This window comes from Ambystoma mexicanum, chromosome 10 (assembly GCF_040938575.1).
Source record: "Ambystoma mexicanum isolate Mex_15411 chromosome 10, UKY_AmexF1_1, whole genome shotgun sequence".
Lineage (NCBI taxonomy): Eukaryota > Metazoa > Chordata > Amphibia > Caudata > Ambystomatidae > Ambystoma > Ambystoma mexicanum.
This window is the reverse complement of record NC_090932.1, coordinates 1,364,700,376-1,364,720,508: the sequence shown is the minus strand read 5'-3', so window position 1 is coordinate 1,364,720,508 and position 20,133 is coordinate 1,364,700,376. Positions and strand designations below refer to the sequence as shown.

Here is a 20,133-nt window from a genome sequence, read left to right as displayed (position 1 = left end):
GAGAAACCGGCAGTGGTGACAGTTCTGTGCCACCTGTAGGGTGATAGGGCTGATGAGGGTATGGGGCCTGACACCCTGCACACACCTGAATAAGCCTGAGTAAGCATGTCCTCTTAACAGCTCCTGGAATATATAAACATTGTCCTTGTTCTTGTGCACTATTTCTTCAGGAAATGTCCCATCAGCTGACCCACTAATGCTCTTTTACTAATGGGCATGTGTTCCCTGTGACTTTTTATTTTTATTTTTTACAAAGGACTCCAGAGCCCCGCGATGCCATAATGCCTGCTCTTTTTTACAGGTGGCACAGAGGTGTCATTGTTTTTGTCAGTGGTGAAACATTACTACTCTGCTGATGTGGTTTGTTTCACAATGGCAAAGCCAGTAACATATCTTCCTTTTCATTGTTCACGTCGTTGCCATGTTCACCTGACGTACAACAAACCTGGGGCTGTTAATATGATGCCTGTTTCTCGTCCTGTGTTTCCAGTCATACTTGTACTTCTTGAATTAGTGCGTACCACAGACCAGGGGTGTTGCTAGGTCTGCAAAAGATCTGGGGCTACACTCATTTTGGGACTGTCGGGACTGGGGGCGAGCCAGCCTTTTTGGTTGTAACCCCTGAGCTTCTATCCAGGGCTACAATCAAAAGACCTGGGGCTATAGCCCCCATAGCCCCCCCTAGCAATGCCTCTGCCAAAGACGCTGTTTGTTTTGTGGTGTTCTTCCATTGGTCCGTCACAATTGCACTCACATATCCAGTGCTGAGACCAACATGATTATCATTGCCAGCCCTGCAATGCTTCATTGGTTCTTGCATCTTCCTTTTAACAGGGATGGCAGAAAACCATGGAGGGTCTTTTTCATCATTGCCCGAAAGGGGTGATCATATGAATTGGCAGTAGTTAGATTTTATTCTCACTTTCATCACAATTTCCTCCTTCATTATAAGAGATTGCCTTGTTTGCAACCACAGCTGGGTATCCTTGATTTGTTTTCAGTATCTGCCCCTCCTATGACTGTACCTCACCACCTAAGAATTTCTCCAGCACCAGAGCAACAGTCAGCTGGCACAACTCCCTCCCCCCCAGTATTCCCCTACATCTTGATTCTAACCTTCCATCTGTCCTCATTCTCTTCAATCTTTCTTCTGCCTTTGATATGGTCAACCATGCCATCCTGCTCAACCGCCTCAGTGATACCCTGGGTACCATCAATCAGGCCCTGGCCTTTCTCACTGACCGGCCCTGTCAGGTCCAACTGCAGTCTTTACTCTCCTCTATCTCCCTCTCTACTTGTGGTGTTCCCAAGGTGTCTAACCTCTCTCCCTGGCTGTTCAACCAATACCTGGTACCTCTCGCCCACCATATGGCTTCCTTCTGTTTCAACTTTCAGTGTTATGCACATGACACCCAGCTCTCCTTCAGGCTACCCTCAGCTGCCTCTTCTCCTTCTCTCATTCCAGATTGTCTGACCGCAATTCAGGAATTATGTGCCGCAAATGATCTCTGCCTTAATGCCAGTAAGACTGAGATCCTCCTCATCGGAACACCAGCTCCCTCCTTTCCCCTCTCTCTCTCTGGCCGCCAACTCTGGGCCCCTTCCTGCTCCTATCTGTGAGGCTAAGAACCCTGGGGTTATCTTCGATTCCACCCTTCTCCTTCTCTCCTCCCCTCTCTGTCGTCTCGAAGAAGTCAAACTATCAGCTGCTCCTCCTCAGAGGTATTCTTGATTTCCTCACTTTCCCCAGAAACTCACTGTCTCCAGAGCTCTGGTCCTCTCTAGGCTGGACTACTGCAACAGCCTCTTTCTAAATCTTTCTGCCTCTATTCTCTGACCTCTACAACTTATCCAGAACAGGACTGCGAAACATGTCCTTAGCCTCAAGCCCAGGGATTGTATCTCTCCATCTCTGATGTCTCTTCATTGGCTCCCAGTGGCTGCAAGGGTCAAGTTCAAGGCCCTCTTCATTGTCCACAAGGCTTTCTGGGTCCTTTCTGGGACCACACTATCTCCAACTCTCTCTTTCGACTTATCTGACGTCTCGAGCTCTCGACTCATCCACCTCCAACTCTCTGAGGGTCAGTCGCTTTTCCAAACAGAGAGTTGTGGGCAGATCTCTACATTCGGCTGGGGCCTCCTTCTGGATCAGGCTCCCTGCCTCTCTCAAACTTGAGCAGTTCCACCTCTGGTTCCGGAAACAACTGAAGACCTTCCTCTTTGCTTCCACTTTCTCTCTTCCACTCTCCTGCTGATGTCCCAGTTGCTCCATGCACTGGTCACCTGGCTACCCTCTGAACCTGGACCCAGACTCCTACATGTCCAATTGCTCTTTGCACTGCCTCCTGGCTCCCCTAGGACTTGTGGTCTGGATCTGCAACCCTGCAGTCCCTTCTCTCTGCACTTATAAGCCACTCGTTGGCTGCACTTCTTGAGTTACCTGCACTTAGCCACCCAATGGCTGCACTCTTGCTTTTACCGGCGTGTCTCCAACTCCCTTTCACCCACACTTCTCCCCTTCCACTTCCCTGAACGTGCACGATTTGAATGACACAGGGCCTAGTAAAATTGTTGTTTTTCCTCCCTCTGTTTTCCCCTCCTTGTCTTGCCGCCGCCTAGAGACACTTGTGTACAGGCGAATTGTAAATGTCATATCATATCATATCATTCCAATCAGTTGAGGCCTCTAGTTCAATAAAACGTTGTCTTTGTTCACTACCATGTCTAGTACCAGTGTTCTCACGTTGTTGCCACAAAATAAATTACGTTGTGGAAATTACTTCGACAGTTTACTTCAAAATATATTTATTTGTGGGTTAAGGTGTAAAAGTGGGAGTGGGCAGGGGTTTGGGTAAGGGTTGCAGTGAAGGGGAAAGAGGGTTTGGGGGACCGCCTTAAAATATAAATTTCGAAGTAAACTGTTAAAGTAATTTCCATGAAGTGAATCACCACAAAGCAATTTACTTAGTAGAAATGACATGACACTGTACCTGTGGTTGGTCCAAGTACACTAGATGGTGACTACTGCAGTACAGTAATTCCTTAACATTGGTTGGGGACCCTTTCATGCTTGGTCCAGCTTTGGAAGATTCATAGAAAATCTGTCTTCCTGTAAGCACTGCAATCATTGGCATCCGAATTGAATAAAATGGTTTAACACATTGTTGTGTGGCTCAGCTATTCAGTTGAACTGGAGCTTTCAGCCCTTTAAAATGAGGTAGCAATACCCTTGAGATGGATGGGGATGCAGAAATTATTCAAGCATCATTAATCAAAACGACGCAGGTAGTTGGCAAAGGGATAACTGTTTTAATATCAATTATCTAAAACAGGGAGTACAACAGACGTCTCAGCGTAAGTTCTCTTCTCAATGCACTTTAAAAAAAAGCTTGCTTTTATAACAGAAATTCATCATAGGTCACGTCAACCTACATATTACTAATGTCATCCTATGTGGCAAACTACAAAAACCTAGTGGCAAGTGTGATTGGGTCTTAAGGAACATCTAAGTATATGATCCATGCTCGTCTAAGGCAGTGCAAGAAAATGATTTGTTTCTTAACATCAGGTGGGGCAACTAAGCCCTCCCCTTAAACAGGTCACTATGAACGTCACTAAATACACAACGTCCCATTGCCTATACAACTATAGGACCCTTAATCATGCAGTCCTATACCATTGGTTGGCTTCTAACCTCCGTCAGTACTTTTCCACTTACGCTAGCAGCACGCACGCTGAGCATCCAGGTGCTGGTGAGCTAGTCTTTGACCATAGCTTCCCACCAATTAGCATATTCATTCATCATCACCTCAGTGGTCTGCTGTCGATTAAGGCTTTGAACTTGTCCTTTGTAGTATTCCTTTGCTCTGGAGAATTCAGGGGAGTGAAGGCACGCTCTGTCCTCTTTCATAGGTGTGACCGTCATGCTCGTCCAACTTCATCCCTCCATGTGACTGAAGACCACAAATTCGAGTTTCTAGTGTATTAAAATACTATTTTCTACTAGACCTCTGATGTCTTCCTTGTTTTGTTTGTGCCTCCTGAACAGGAGCTTCGTTCTTTCACACGATTTGTATCCAATGTCTGCTCACTCCAGCCTGATATGGCCTTGGCTTCATGTCTCATTCAGCCTCGCCTTTCTGAGATTCAATTTTAAATCATTTGTTTTCTAACTGCGACACACTGGAAAAGAAGCCTTCCATTATTAGCTCAGTTCTGCTATAACACGTAGTGGAAACATCCATTATTTACAGACTCCAATATATATGTACATGTTGGCACATGCCGCAATCTATTCACTATAATAAGCTAGCCTCAAGAATACTTTGTCTGCTTGCGTCTCTTTGCATCTATACACGTGTAAAACAGCTTGATATCTTCATCTTTCCTGTAGCATACGTTTTTTCATCTTGATCCCAAGCATGTCACTTATCTTCAATACTTTCTTGATGCCTTAAAGAATACCTGCATTCTCCATTGAAATGCGAAGTGGCAGAACTAAGCATATTGATAGTTCCAAAAGCTCCCAGTTATTGGGATTATAAAATGTTCCCGGATACACTCCATTCCCCTTCTAATCATCCTAGCATTCAAAGTCTAGAAGGAATTTTATAGTTCCCTTTTATTGACATGAATGGAAGGAGACTCACCATTATGGATCAGATGATATAACCCATGTATGGGCATGTCAATTGTCTGGTAACCTGCAAACCTCTTTCTTTGAGCAAGCCTAAGAGGAAATACCCACCAGAGCAATGAGAGCTAGCATGATTGTATGCACTAAGTAAGCGGCCAGATCCTTTTTTTTCTATTCAAGAAAACATTGATACACTGGGAGTAACAGTGACAGAATTTTAATGAATCAATTACTAAAAGAAAAGAAATACAACGTGATTATCATTGGAGGGTAGCAAAGGGAGCACACTCTTAGTATCAGGGCTCCCATTCAAACGAATTGCTCTTATGAGGTGTAATACGACGTACCATAACAGACAGAGAAATCGGATGGCAGCAAGGATTAAATACCAAGGTAGCTTTAGAAGTCGAGTTTAGTTAGAATTTATTATCAAGGTTATTAAAAAGAAAATAGCAATACTCAATTAAAAATAAAATAAGTACACAAAACACATTTGCAATAATCAATATTAATAAGATAAAAATGCTTACAAAATATAAGAATACAATTAGGAAAGAATGAGCAAGAATAATAAAAAACACATTGGTAATACTTGATAAAATAAAATATTTATGCAAAATAACATTTGCAATAATCAATATGAATACGGTAAACACCCATTAACAATATTAGAATACAATCATGAATGAATGAATAAGAATAATACAGAAACACATCAGTAATAAATGATCAAAAACAAAATAGTAATGTAAAACAACATTTACAATAATCAATTTTAATAATACGTTTTTGGCTACTGTTTTGGGCGGTTTGGGGAGTGCGGGAGCCAGCTCTCACTTGCATGCAATCCAATTCCCAAAGGGGATTGTGTGAAGATCCTGAGCTGGGCACTTAACTTCAGATGGATTGTGTTGGAGGGGTAGTATAAGAGAAAAATCCTGCTTATAACCTGTTGGTCTGCCGAGATTTGAGGTGAGCTGAGGCACTGACCTTTCCCTCTTGGGCTGTTCGGGACTTGTTCAGGATCTGGGGAGTGCTAAGGATACCCTATGTCATCCTATGTCACAGTATTATACATCACTGCCCCTCATGATATGGAACTTGTTAACCGTAAACCTGCACAGTAGATCTTGTGGACCTGAAGGCAGGTCAGGAGTGACACCGGCCACCCAGCTCTCTGAGCAAGGAGCGGCTTGTTCAGCTCGTTTAGTAAGCCGTGTGTTCAGCTGCTGTGGGACTTAGTTATGTTGAGTAAGTTGGCGCAGTCAACACTTGTATATAATGTTTTTAACTTTCTAAGTGTGGTCAGCCTAAACACAGGATAGGATTGTGCAGAAGAACTGGAACTGGAATTGCCACGCAGTGGTGTGTTTTTGCTACTGTAGCATACGGTTACGTAGCATACTGTTAACATTAGCATATGTGTCTACCTAGCCCATTTTAACTGGCTGATATTTCAAAGATATAAGCAGTTTTGTTTGCACTAGTTGCTGGAATCTACATAAGCATTGCAAGGAGCAGGGGGGGCAGACTAAGGCTGCCCCTCAAGCAGTAAAGCCTTCCCTGCTCTACACGCTCTTCATTTTATATTCCATTATAATCTTTTAAAAATTGTATTGCTATTTGCTTCTATGGAATGTCATACTATAGTGCAAGGGTGTAACTGATGTGTGTTTTTATTACGAATTTAGCTATTTTATAGTTTTTTGTTTTTATAAGTGATTTGTGATTTGTGCAAAACCGCCTTATATTAGCCCTGATTATAGAAAGGTCCAAAAGAAAAGCAACTTCAGATATTCCCCCTGGTAGGGGCAGAAATACGTTGCACAAAATGCTTAAACCAATCAAAGAAGTCAATGTTTTAATAAATGAAATCAAAGGGCTTTTGTATGACATTGGGAGAACTGGAAATAGGGGAAGGAGTGGGGTTAAAGCCAACTGTGTAGGTGGAAGTGATTTACAGGCGAAAAGTAGTGACGTGGCATCAAGCTTAATGCACCCAGTACCAAACGTCAATCAATTAGGAAGAACAGGGGGACTGACAAAAGAAACCCTGAAAGAGTTTGCAGTCGACCGATTAGAAGGACAAGAGGGAGAGACCAATTACTCATTGCCGATCGGTAACACAACGGCAAAGGGTAAGATCCCACCATGTTCAATAGAAGCCGTCCCAGATGCCCTATTGGACGATACACACCACCTACTAATGTCACCACCTCAGGTAGCATTAAGAACTACTCACTGCCCTGTGATTGACGAGAATGAGGTTGAGGAGGTTCCAGTGATTTTAATACCAATATCTAACAGGTTCTCTAGTTTTTTTGAGTTGATGAGCACTACACGGGCAAAGATGGGGCAGGAGGCCCAGGACATGGAACAACCCAAAGATTTTTCCAAGGGGCCAAGTGTCTCTGCATTGAAGGGCAACTTGTCAGAGGTAGGAAAGGGCAGGAGCAAGGGCATGAAGAATCAGACAAACAAATTGTGTCCTAAACGCTTAAAAATAAGTGTCTCTGTCAAAGGAACAACACGCCTAATCCTGGGCAAAGCTGATAATATGAACTTGGCTGCTATAGAGTATAATGTAGTAAAGATTAAAGCCATGGTGAATACCATTTTGAAAGGCCTAGTAGACCTTACAGCCAAGGAAGATAGGCTAACCAGAGCTGATAAATAGCATGGCACTGCCCCAGAGCAGCAGTCAACCCACAGTAATAGCAGAAACAGAACCCCTACTTCAAACAACACTGCGAATGATACTAATAATTTGTCTGGGAGGCAGGACCCTGTAGTTGTAAATTCAAGCTGGCCCAAGCCAATCCTAGATGTTATAGGGAGGCGGGCTGACAAATATTCTAATGCTGCTAAAACGCAGCATACCTGCACAGGATACTTGCACATACTTGCACATAAACTCCATTGGTGGTAACTCAGGTTGTATTACAGACTAGGCACAATAACTATTCAGAGACGGGGTTGGGTAATGTTACACAGAATAAACCAGTATTCATGACCAAAGCCCTTAGATTGGTGAGCGAGGCTTATGAGAACAGAGACAGTAGTCAACAAAGTCACCCACTGGATTAGGCACAGAAGAGGTTGCATTTCTATTATACGCAACAATATGTTGAAGTCTCTATTTTGGAGTGTCGGAGATTAACCACAGACCAAAGTAAGGACGATTACATCAAGACAGTCTTAAATGATGAACAGCTGGCTAGTGGCTTGCTCTCGATTGAATCTAGGACATATCCACCACTTGGTTGCAATATTTCCCATAGTCCTAAATCCCTCTTATTTGATCATCATCCCCCACAGCATGGCAGGGAAAAAGTTGGTTTATAAAAATATTTGTTGGTAGAGCATTTAACAGGATCACAGATGCCCACAATGCTACTGCCATGCACCGTTTAGTTTAGTTTAGTTTTAAACGGTGCATGGCAGTAGCATTGTGTGTCGAGGACGACCTTGACAATGTGGATTGACTGTCCGTGGCAACAGGTCCATCATCTGATAAAAGGGGCTTGCAAATAACATTGATATCGTGGAACATTGCAGGCATTGACAGACATCTGATAGACAGCGATTGCTTGCAACAGTTGGAAGACTATGACATTGTCGCACTCCAAGAAACATGGGCTGTGAATGAACCCTCTGTTCAAGTGTTCGCACCTTTTGCTGTTGAGGCCAGCAAGAGGTCACTGGGGAAACCTTACAGGGGGATAGCTTTTTAGGTAAAAGTGGACCATAATTGTCTTGTCAACCAGATTGACACAGGCTGACCAAATTTACAGCTACTTGAGAATGCGATGCCTAATGGTAGGTGTCTATTTCTGAATAATGTCTATAACAGACTTAACAATAGAGCCCACACAAACGCCCTAAACAAATTAATTGAGTGTATTAGCGAACAGGAACTGGTTGGCAAAAAACATCATGATATAGTTGTTATGGGCAATTTCAAAATTTCACTAGAGCCACTTAGAGAACTTGAGGGGCCATCGGAAGATGAGTATGCAGTGTGGGGGATCCCAGATCTTATTGCTGACTACCCTGTGAAAACACATAGGTTGGCTGTTGAACCATGCGTATGCTATACAATCTTGATCTGCAGCCTTGTAATGGTCGGTTTTCAATGAGCCAACCCGCCAAGCTTACTTATTTTGGCCTGTAGGGTAAGTCTAGAATAGATTATGCCTTGGTTTGCGGGAAAGATTGGGAACGAGTGGTTGAGTTCAAAGTATTAGAGCAAGCAGATAGTGACCATAGACCAATAGTCCCTGGCGGATCAGAATGAATTAGCACTAAGGCATCCAGCTATTGCTTCAGACATAAGGGTGGCGGGACATGACTGTCGCACAGTGAAGTGGGTAAAAGTAGTTCAGCATCAATCTTTGGGAAGTATATACAGCAATATGTTGGAGAATATCGAGTGCCTATGGTGGCGTCAAACATAATACGCCACAGGAATTTGAGTGCCTAAGTGACTTCAGTCCCATTTTACTGCTACCAAGACACACATTTGTAATTGTTCTAAGAGACCAGCACCTTGGTTTGACAAAGACTGTAAAGATGCAAAATACAAACTGGTGACCTACTTGAAGGATATTGTGCTAGTGGATAGGGTGCACTTAATTGAATTGAGCAGGTATAAGAGACTTATAGCCGGTGAGAAGCAGGAGCATGTGGCAGGTAAATGGGCTCTATTGAAACTCTTTGTTAGCCAGGGAAACTCCACTAAGTTTTGGAAGGCTGTAGTAGAGCATAATCTATCAGGAGATACCACCATCCAAGCATGTATAACCCCTGGAATATGGCATTCCCACTTTCAAGCCGTATACTCAGTCCCTACCTCTAGCAGGGAACACAGTATTTTCTCTGGGGAGGTTGCTGAGGCAATTAAGTCAAAGGAAAGTAGCAAGGCGGAAGGCTTGTACAATGTTCCCATCGATCTGTTTAAAAATTAAATGACCTTATGGGAACCAGTTCTTCTGGATATTTTTAATGCTGTCCTGGTTACTCGTGCTGTCCCTGAATCATGGACTAAAGCTATAATTGTTCCTATTTTCAAGAAGGGGGATAGGGCTACACCTTCTAACTATCACCCTATCTCCCTTCTGGATGCAGTTAGGAAGGTGTTCGCAAAGGTTATTTTGAGGCACCTTCAGCCTGGATAGAGGATACTTGTCCATCATCTGCAAGCTTGATTCCAAGCTGGGTTGTGTACAATTGATCAAAGTTTCAGCTGCTCTTACTTATACAGCACTACACCTTGGTTAAGAAGGTCAAATTGTATGCAGCGCTTGTGGTCCTAAAAGCAGCCTTTGATAGGGTACCGAGAGGGCAAGTGTGGGGGGTCCTCCAGGCATTGAATACACCAAAGGCTATACTAAACCCGATCCAGCTCCTATATAATAATAGCACTGCAGTAGTTTGGTGGAGTCTGGCAGGGGATGTTACTAAGCCAATAAAGGTAGCAAAGGGTGTTCGCCAAGGATGTGTCCTGGCATCCCTCTTGTTTTGTATGTACATCAAACTTATTATTAAAGAATTGCTCTTCATCAACTCAGTCCTGCCGCAATAGGGTGCAGATAGAATTCCAGCACTCTTTTTCACTGATGACGCAGTGCTTTTATCATGAACTCCAACGGGGCTATGTCTAGCCATGCCCATCTATGCTCCAAAGTCGCTGAATTAGGGTTAGAAATCAACACAACCAAAACTAAGACTAGGGTATTTCAACCAGGGAAGCAGAAATCTAAGCCCCTGAGTATCTCTGTGGGATAGACTGACTTGGAGCAGGTATCCTGGTATGATCACCTAGGGATAAGACTGTCAAACAATGCCAGATGATTGAAGCAACTCCCGAAGACCCAAATTAACCTGGAAAGAACTATTGGTGCTGTCAACATGTTTTACTTTAAGCATGGTGGGGCCCACTTAAGCCTACACTGTTGGTTTATCAAGTGCAAGCCAAGGCTGCAGCCATTTATGGAGCCGAGATATGTGGCTACACGAATTACACTCCCCGGAACACTAAAGAAAATAAGTCCTTCAAACGTTTGTTGTCAATCCCCCAGAGTACATCTAAAGTGGCATTCAGATTAGAATGTAACATGAATCTTATTGGTGAGGAGGCCAGTGCTTATTTATTAAGGGTGTGGAGAACCACTGAACTTGTTAAGTATAGAGAAGCTCTCAAGGCAGTGATGTCTGTAGGGGGTGTCTTAGCCATGCCCTGGATTTTACATGTCAAAAAATGGTTGTTAGCACTTGATGTGGGGGCTTATTGTGATGATCCTTCACTAATTCCAAATAATGCAAAGGAACTAGTCAAGGGGTTGCTTTTGGTTCACAGGAGAGACAGGTTGTTGGTTTTGTGTGATGTGCTTTCCGGCAGTGCTGATTATTTGGGATGCAAAAGTACATTTGCATACAAAAGCTATTGTGATATTGTTTCCCCACTGTAGGCCCGAGCCTTATCTATTAGGTTCAGGGTAGGATGTTTACCAGTAAGATCGTACAGTAGCAAGTGGATTAACTCATAGGGTGTCCAACTTGTGCTATTGCACCGGAAACGTTGCTCACTTTGTAATAGTGTGTGAGTGTTATGACAAATATAGAAGAATGTATTTGAAACTACTATTTAACTTATTTGGAATACCTATGATCAATGAAGCCCTATACTTCTGAAAGCTGATGGAGAACCTGAATGTTGTTTACATTGTTTCGAAGTACATCTATCGATCATGGCTAAAAAGAAGTGAAACACTGGAAAATAGGGCATGTACTCCTTTTGTACTGGCACTTTGGTGCAACTGTTTTTGCTTTGAATTACTGTTTTATATCTGCATAATTAATTGACCACTCGTGCACTTGTAACACTCTTAATATGTATGTGATTTTATGGGATTGTGCATTGTACAATTTTTGTAAAACCTTTCTGATTGCATGTGATATTGTTTTTGTACCTAATGGCATAATGCTGAATAAAGTTTTATGATGATGAATAATAATTTAAAAATCTATTAAAATATTACAATACAGTTATGAACGAATGAGCAAAAATATTTTAAAAACACATCAGTAAAATGATTACAAATAAAATATGAACACAAATAAATGTACAATAATCATAATAGTTAATACTCAAGATTGAGGCACAAATAAAAATAATAAACAATTGATACTTAGTAAATAGTATTTACACAAATACCATTAATGCTAATCAAAACTAAACATAATAGATACAAAACATTGAATAATAGTTAACACAAAAAATAGTGATAGAAATCCGAATGTCTAACCAAAAAATAACAAAAAAGCAATACATCATTACAAATACACTTATAGAATTCAACATTAATAATCATCATTAATAAAAGTATAAAAAGAGTGATCATGAATGCAACATAAAAATAAAATTAATCAGTATCAATACCCAAGTATAAAGAACATAACACAAAACAAAGGGAGTCTAATTTAAAACAAATGATACACAAGTAGGAAATAAAAGTACTATTAACCACAATGAGAACAGTCTGCTGCATTTGCCGATTGTACAGTGGCTCACTGAAGCACTGTGATCAATCACTGCATGATATGATAATAGACATGAAAGGCTGGTGTACCCCTAGTTCCCATTTCTAAAATTGCCTAAATCTCAGCCGTACAAAATAAACATGGCAGGGGATTAGCAGTGTCTGCGGTCATTGAGAAACATGGCGATCAAGATTACAATGAATTCCTACAGATTTCACTTGCTTTAAGCACATGCTACAAAGCAGGAAGAGAGAGTAGATATCTTAGTCTTTCCACTGGCATCAGAATACTGATCCAGTGTAGATGCATGTTGATTCCATGCGCAGTATGGAGAAACAGTCAAATGGATATTCCACTAAGTTTCCTGCCTCATATATAGAATTCCTAGCAAATGGAGAAGTTGAGGGGTAACGTGTTTCATTGTGTTTCTGCTGGGTTTTCTCCATCTCTATCATTTTACACCCAAATCAATGCAAGGCAAATAATTAATTGATATCTCCTCACCTCACCTTGTAAAAAGATTTGAATGCTTCCCTAGTCTACATGATTTTCTACTATGAAGATATGTGTACTATCACCCATTTTCTTGACAGTGTGACATCTGATACCATCAGGCGCTTTGTGCTTATTACTTTGACTGTCATCAAATGGTTCCAATTTTAAATATCTAGTAATATCTAGTACATTGTATGTTGCTTTGAAGTGCAGGATGATATTTTGATTTGTTTATGGTACTAGGCGTTCTTTTGTAAGCTTTTGAGTTCGGTTGGCTTAAGAATTGTTAACCAGTTGATGTGCAATGTGGCTCGTTGTGTTGTGCTGGATGCTGATGCCATTACTATCAATTCAGTCATTTGCTTCAACGAACACTATATATTTTTTAAAAACAATACGAAAATAAACATCAAAATCACACTATACATTGGTAATTTTCCAGTTCATCTTTTCTCCATGGAACCGAAATACTGTCGCCAAACTAAAAAATATATTTACTGCCATAACACAACCTCAGAACTGCAGGTTGATCCTTTAGATTTTGAGATGGCATTAGTTCACATTATGGAGTCTCACAGAGCTTCATGGTATATGGAGGAATGACCACCCGTGTCTGTTCCACCATCAGGTATTTCTCAATTTTTAAGAAGGTAAAATACTTTCCATACAGACTCGAAATGTGGTGGCACAGTAAAAGTGCTGGTAATCCCACTACTGCAGCTTTGTACCACCTTGCCAAACCCACAACGATACACAATGTAAGTGGATGTATACATTTTAGTATAACCACTTAGGACATAATCAATTCCTATAATGATAATATATTCATGTGTTCTTTGTTTTGGGATATTGGTAACATTAATGAATCCCTTTTTGTTGACAATTTGCACAGCTGACAAATGTCAAAGTTGTTCCGTTATTTGAAGGGAATTCAAGGCGTTTTGACAATTCTGGAAATGTTTCCTTCAAAATTAAGACAAGAAACAACAATACAACATCATATTTCTAATTGTATCATCATTACATCCATTTGGCAGTCAATGCCCCTACAAAGTTGAAATTGTCATGTAAATCAGGACAGCCATACTGATGTCAAGATGGACACATTGAAGGAACATTCATTGCAATTCTGGGCCAGGGAGCTTGGGTTTGATAAGCAAATATGGCTTCGGAATTCACCAGTGTTAATAGTTTGCTTTACATTTATAATTTCTGCTGGCTTAGCAAGGTCTACAACCCATATGCCAGCTGAATAGAGCAACCCACCACTCAGCGATTTGTGAAATCAAAAACAAGTGAATACAAAAGTGCGTCTGTGAAGTTTACATAAAAAGACAACATGGTAATGTCATGAGATTAAAATTGAACTGTTAAAAGTAGGAAGCTCAAAATCTGGACCAAGAAAGATCTCATCACTGATGATGGCATGCATTTCACCATTCATGATGCAAACAGAAAAAGATGAATAATTGCTAAATCGATAAAAACTGTACTAAAAAATGAGGTATCTATCTTGTTTTATTAACTTCCTAAAATGAACTATTGGTATCTCCCTTTTAATTACAGGTTACACTGATCGAATGGGGATCATTGAGTTCCGGCGGCGGTTCCAGGTTTTGGCACTGCCAGTTATGAAGAAATATACATCAGCTTATGATGCAACAGATGAGAACAAGGTAAGGTACATCAGAAAAAATGCAGTGATGCAAGCACAGATCTGCGAGACGGCATACATGATGACAATACATACAATTGGCATATACATATGTCTGACAGAACAGACCATGTGGAAATTCCTATTTAAGAATAATATAAGGAAAACTGGTTATTTACCATTACCATCAACAAGCAGGTATACTTCTAGAAGGATATTTAAACATCTCTAACGTTGGGCCTCCTTACGACCCAGGCGAAGGACCATGGTGCTATTAGCACCATGGTCCTTGCCGGAGTCCGCCATGGAGAAAGGGGGAATTACCACCCCATTACAAGGTTGGCGGGGCGGTAATTCCCCCTTCCTTCATGGCCCTTCCTCATCCTCATTTTTGCCCGATAGGGCTCAATGGGAATGGTAAAACCAGCCGTTAAGGTAGCGTGCCGCAAAGGGACCTCGTACTTAGGCACTAATAGGTTAACGGCGCCGCAGCCTTTTACGCCGCCGTTAACCCATTAGCGCCTGGGTCGCAATGAGGCCCGTTGTATTTAAAAACAAATACAAAAATTAAGAATAATCAGATGATTGTACTGTAAAGTTGTACAATTACTCCTACCTGATATTCTTATAAAGAAAGAAAACACTGTAACACAATACATGTGGAGAGATCTAGCAACCATACACTGACGTCTGATTTTAGAGCCTGCTTTACCTTTAAAAAAATCAGAGGCCTCTGCCCCATTTAGGTATTGGGTCTTGACCAGTTCGGCTATTGGAGGAACTATCACAGTCTGATTCCTTTCAGCTCCGCCATCCTTTCATTTAGAGTTGGGGGATGGAGTTTGTTGAGTTTGATGGCAAAGCGACTGGCTCCGAAAACTTTGAAGGTGTTTGTAGGACCCCTGGTAGCCCACACTATAGACCCTGAGGACAATGGAGGGTATGGTGGACAGGGCAAATGCCCAAGCATCCACTGAGTCTGGGGGAAAACAGGTAAATGGCGACTCTCTTTGTCGGCACAGAGCTTGTAGTTTACTGTCCGTTCATTACAGACATGCCAGATGGGTGTTCTCACTGTGAAGGAAATCCACTTGGCAAATGAACTTCTGCTTGGAAGGATCCTGCTTTTGGTCCATTCACAGAAGTCATTTCTTAAAATTAGGTCAGAGTTCCTACTTCCGGCCATGTAACTAAGAGGTGAAACTTCAACCAGGCAGTTAAGCTCATTCTGCATGATTCTAAATCATGGACGGACTGGATTGTTTTATCACATATAAACAGATTATGCACTTTAGGGATTTTGGCGAACGAGTAAGAGAAGCAAGATTTTCATAAGCATTTCAATTCTGATCAAATATTGTGGGGCTGCAAGACATTTGCTATGTTAGGATGTGTATAGGTTTATAACTAGATTTGGAGACACTGGCCTGGTGGGTAGAACTCGCGTGATTCAATAAGCGTGTCATGTACTGGAGAAAGTGCATCAGATTGGTGTGCGACATTAGGAAACTTCTGAAGCCCAGCCACATACAGGCGTGAGAGTCAGACAATGCTGTAGGTGGCCCTTGTCAGTCAGGTCAGTCCCATCTTCTTATCTGTCAGGCTCTGTGGAATCTCTCTGTCTTTGAGGGGTAGCTGCATGCCATTATGAGGCTGTGTTCAGCCACCACCATGGGATCCCTCTGACTGCAACTGAGTCCAGGGTGGAATATTGTTACTAGAGCCTTACTTGACCAATTACCCCATTTCAAATTGTCCTCTATTCGGGCTACAACATATAGACCAACACAAAAATGATACTCACTGATGGGGATTTCTTGTTTAGCATGGGGCACTTAACCAACTCTCTTCTATTGAAACAATATTCTCACATTTGGTATTTGGAAGAATAGTGCAGCTCACTTCTGTGATACAAGCGATGCAAGTGGAATTTTGTTGCCCTCGTAGTTTCCGTAACATGGGTCCTCGTTTACAAATGCTAGCCTGTGGAAGCTGATACATGTTAATATACAGCAGTGCAGAGTGCTTGTAGGGTGTCCTGACCCACGTTTAAGCTACCCTGCTACAACATTTGGTGCTGTGGGCTTAGGAAATTCAAGATGGCGGAAAACCCACATGTGCGCCGAAATCCAGGAAAGCTGCGCAGTTGTGCGCACACCAAAATGGTTACCTAACTTGCCACCCACCAGGGTAAAGAAAGGTCTTTGTTAACAAAATCCACTTTTACTGATGTCAAAAAGTTGCTGAAATCGTGACTCATTGGACCACTTTAAAGATTCAACCCTTTTTGTGGGGTTCCACATAACCATCTTACTGTAAGGAGCCCCATCAAAACAATGTTAAGCAAGGATGTACTACCATGTAAGAACCATTCCTGTTTAGAATGCATTAATCCAAGAAAATCCCAAAAATGGGTGCAGTACCAGTACTCACCACTATCCAAAAGCCGGCGTTTTAAAACCACTCTGTGTGTTTCTGAAGGCAAGCCAAAATGCCTATTTGAAACCTTGCAACATGTGCAAAATATTCACTGAACACCAGCAGACATTTGGCAGAATGGAGTTTTGTGTGCCTACAAAATCTGGGAAATGAAGAGCCCAAAAACAATGCTTATAACAAAAATGCTATGGAGTCAGCAGCTTAAGCCTAACTGCAACTGGATTTAAAACCACCAAAATCGAAAATGTTAAATTAAATGAGTGACCTATGTTTGGTGTCACATGCCTTTGTAACTGTTGAAATGTCATAGTTTTGCACTTAGAATCAGCATTCTAGCTGCATGTGTAAAATTACAAGTTATTTTAAAAGCAACAAAAAGTTAGCTGAAGGTCTGGCTTAAGGAACTTGATTTTGCCTGGCAACTACCCCCATCAGAAAGGAAACTTGAGTCACAGCTGTGTTCCCAGGCCATCTGCCCTTTTGCTGCTCACACAAAGGATATGCCATCTATCTGATAATTGAATTATCTGTGCTCTGCAGAGAGTGAACAAAGCCCTCTCCACTCAGGCAAGGGTTTTTATTACAGACGTCGTAAAAAGTGGCTTCCTCCTGGAGAAGCTGGGAGGGGCACTGCCTGTGAGAAGCAAGCTGGCTTGGCAGAAACTGGAAAGACTGGTTTCTGTACCATGTGACCTGAAAAGACACACCCCTGCAGCAAGGATATGGTTTTATAAAAAGGGGGATAATTCATAGTGCGGACATGTGAAAATTTTATAAATGATACCATAATTCTTGTGATTTTTCTGCCCACAGTTTAAGACGTGGTAGGAACCGGTGGTATGTTCAGGGGGGTTTTAGCGGAAAAGTGGATATTACTCTAAATGTGTGCATGTTAAAAATCTGAAACTTCATCAGTTAATGTCCCTACCCCCTGCACACATGTATGTAAAGTTGGGTCCATGTCGGGAATTGAAAAAGCAGTTAAAAAGTCAATTATGTACACCCTTTGAATGCAAGCTCCGAGAATGAGCAGATTTGGACATAGACATGGCTAAATTCAGCCACACCATGTATATGTAATTTCAAACAACTGTGTAACTCTGAAGTATGGATTTTGATCATATATATATTTGGGTGCACAGATGATAAGGGAGGATGTTTCAAGAGATCATAAAATGACATCAATCTGACTCACAGTTCAGTTTGCCAATCAAGCGGAGGAATGGAAGCCTGACCAATGACGAATGAGAGGGGCAAGTCTAGTGATGCAACACACACACCCATTCTCAAGAAACAGATAAAAGCAGAGAGTCAGGACACATAGAGAGATTCAATTTCATCTGCCGCTGGAAGCCCTGCCGGAAAAATCCATACTTACCTCCATCAAACTCCAGAAAGCCAAACTAGAGACTTCAATCTATCCAGAGCAGAGACCAGACCAGAGAGAAAGCAGTGCTGTGCCTAGCAGAGACCAGACCAGAGAGAAAGCAGTGCTGTGCCTAGCAGAGACCAGACCAGAGAGAAAGCAGTGCTGTGCCTAGCCGAGACCAGACCAGGCGCTGTGAGCAGAATCCGGAAAGACCTGACCAGACTGAAGTCCGTGACCAAGTCGCTTTCCTGTTCAAAATCTCTTGTGAGTACTTAGCAAAACTCAGAACACATCTCTTAGTTTAAATTCATCTAATTCAATCTATTTAACCTAAGTAGAACTGCCTCCTATCTGTCACCTGTCATTTCTAGTAAAATTTGTCATTTTGAAAAAGTGTGCGTTTAAAATTTACAAAACCAAAAACGACCTTTACTAAATTACTCATATCTCTGCAACCGTTTGGGCTAGAGACTTGCAATAACTTTCATTTGGAACCTGAGATCCTAGGCTTTCCTAGGACCCCAAAACGGTAGAGATAGTCCTTGCGGTTCCTTTGTAATAGCGCTCGGCGCATCCGCGAATTTTGCCGCGATTTGCAATTTCTTCACATGTAAAAAAAACTGCTGCTGCCTGATTTCATTTGCCAGAAATTCGTTTAACCTGCTAACTATCCCTGCATCATTGCTAGTGTGAGCCTGGACTAATATTAACTAGATACCACTCATCCTGAACCTCTAAAAGGGAATTAAGAGCGTTTCCAGCATATTTCTCATTCATTGCTAGCACCTATCAAAGCATTTGCCTGTGTTTTCAAACTTCTGTTTAAGCTTGCTGGATTGAACTGAATTACAGTTGATTGCATTTCTGAGAACTGTGTGTTTTCCTTCCATTTCCTTGCCTTGCATCAAGGGGGGGGAGGGGAGTAGCCAGAGAAAAGTGATTACATTGTTTGGTTGAAATCATATTGCGTATTTTCTGTACTGCATTCATTGAATATTGCATCCACCTGAGCCTACATAAAGCATCCTCTACCACATTATACTTTTGTTCCTATTTACCAGTGTGCTACCTTATCCATTTCATGTCAACTCCTTAGTGATTAAAGAAGTGTGCTAGTGCCAGATTCTCCGTTGTTAATATTTACCATATCAGATTAAGTGTGATATTCAATTATTAATTTATTAAAAAGTGTGATATATATTTTAATTTATCAAATAAACCTTTTAAACTTGCAAAACAGAATTACTTCTTGGCTCAGTGGGGTCAGGGGGATTCCAAGAGAGGGGTGTTATACAAGGGTAGTCATCCAGAACGCATGAACTGGACCTAAAGATATATCAATAAGGGTTTTCATTCAGTATTCTAGACTAGGCGTTAACTTGGCTGTAGTGCTGAATTGAATCCTCTTACAAAGTGGGGGCTCGAGCCGAGACGTTGGGTTAGATTTACCAGTTGTGCAGCTTAACACAGTGTGCTAACTGACGGGATACATACACCCGGTCGGATCACCACGCTGCATTACGCTGTGAAGCATTCCTCAAAAGGGACACTCCAAGAAAAGTTCTGTTCTGCAAAAAATAAAATACTAACTTCTGTAAGTCAGGACAGAGACCAATCTCTAGAATGACGACCTTAGTAGACATGAAAATAGCCAGAGAGCACCTCTTGCATAAGCTATTTGTGAGAGGTGAATGGACCGAACAGGGCCAGGATGTGTGGTTGCAGGCCATCACACAACAGGTCACTGAAACAGGGTCAGATATATATAGAGATCAGGGTCCCTTACATGTGGCCCTGAGTGAACTATATATGGCTCCTAAAGCCAAAGAGGAACACAATAAGATCGCCAGGATAGCAGCATACCTGTACCTATATATGGGAGACATGCAGGATAGATGTGCTGAAAGCCAAAATCTGGCAAATAGGCAACAGATGGCATTACAGAAGGTCCAATCTGATCTGGACTCTTCTGAGCAGAGGCTGCAGAGGAGCCAGGAG

The 20,133-nt window shown here is 41.8% G+C and overlaps 1 protein-coding gene across 1 annotated transcript in view; it reads left to right on the top strand.

The window, feature by feature from the left end:
* Nucleotides 1-20,133, top strand: part of MYO18B (myosin XVIIIB) — a 1,784,667-nt gene that overhangs the window by 593,497 nt on the left and 1,171,037 nt on the right. The window contains exon 21 of the mRNA XM_069620271.1: nt 14,240-14,349. Within this exon, the coding sequence (XP_069476372.1) occupies nt 14,240-14,349 (110 nt within the window). The remainder of the gene's footprint in view (nt 1-14,239; nt 14,350-20,133) is intronic.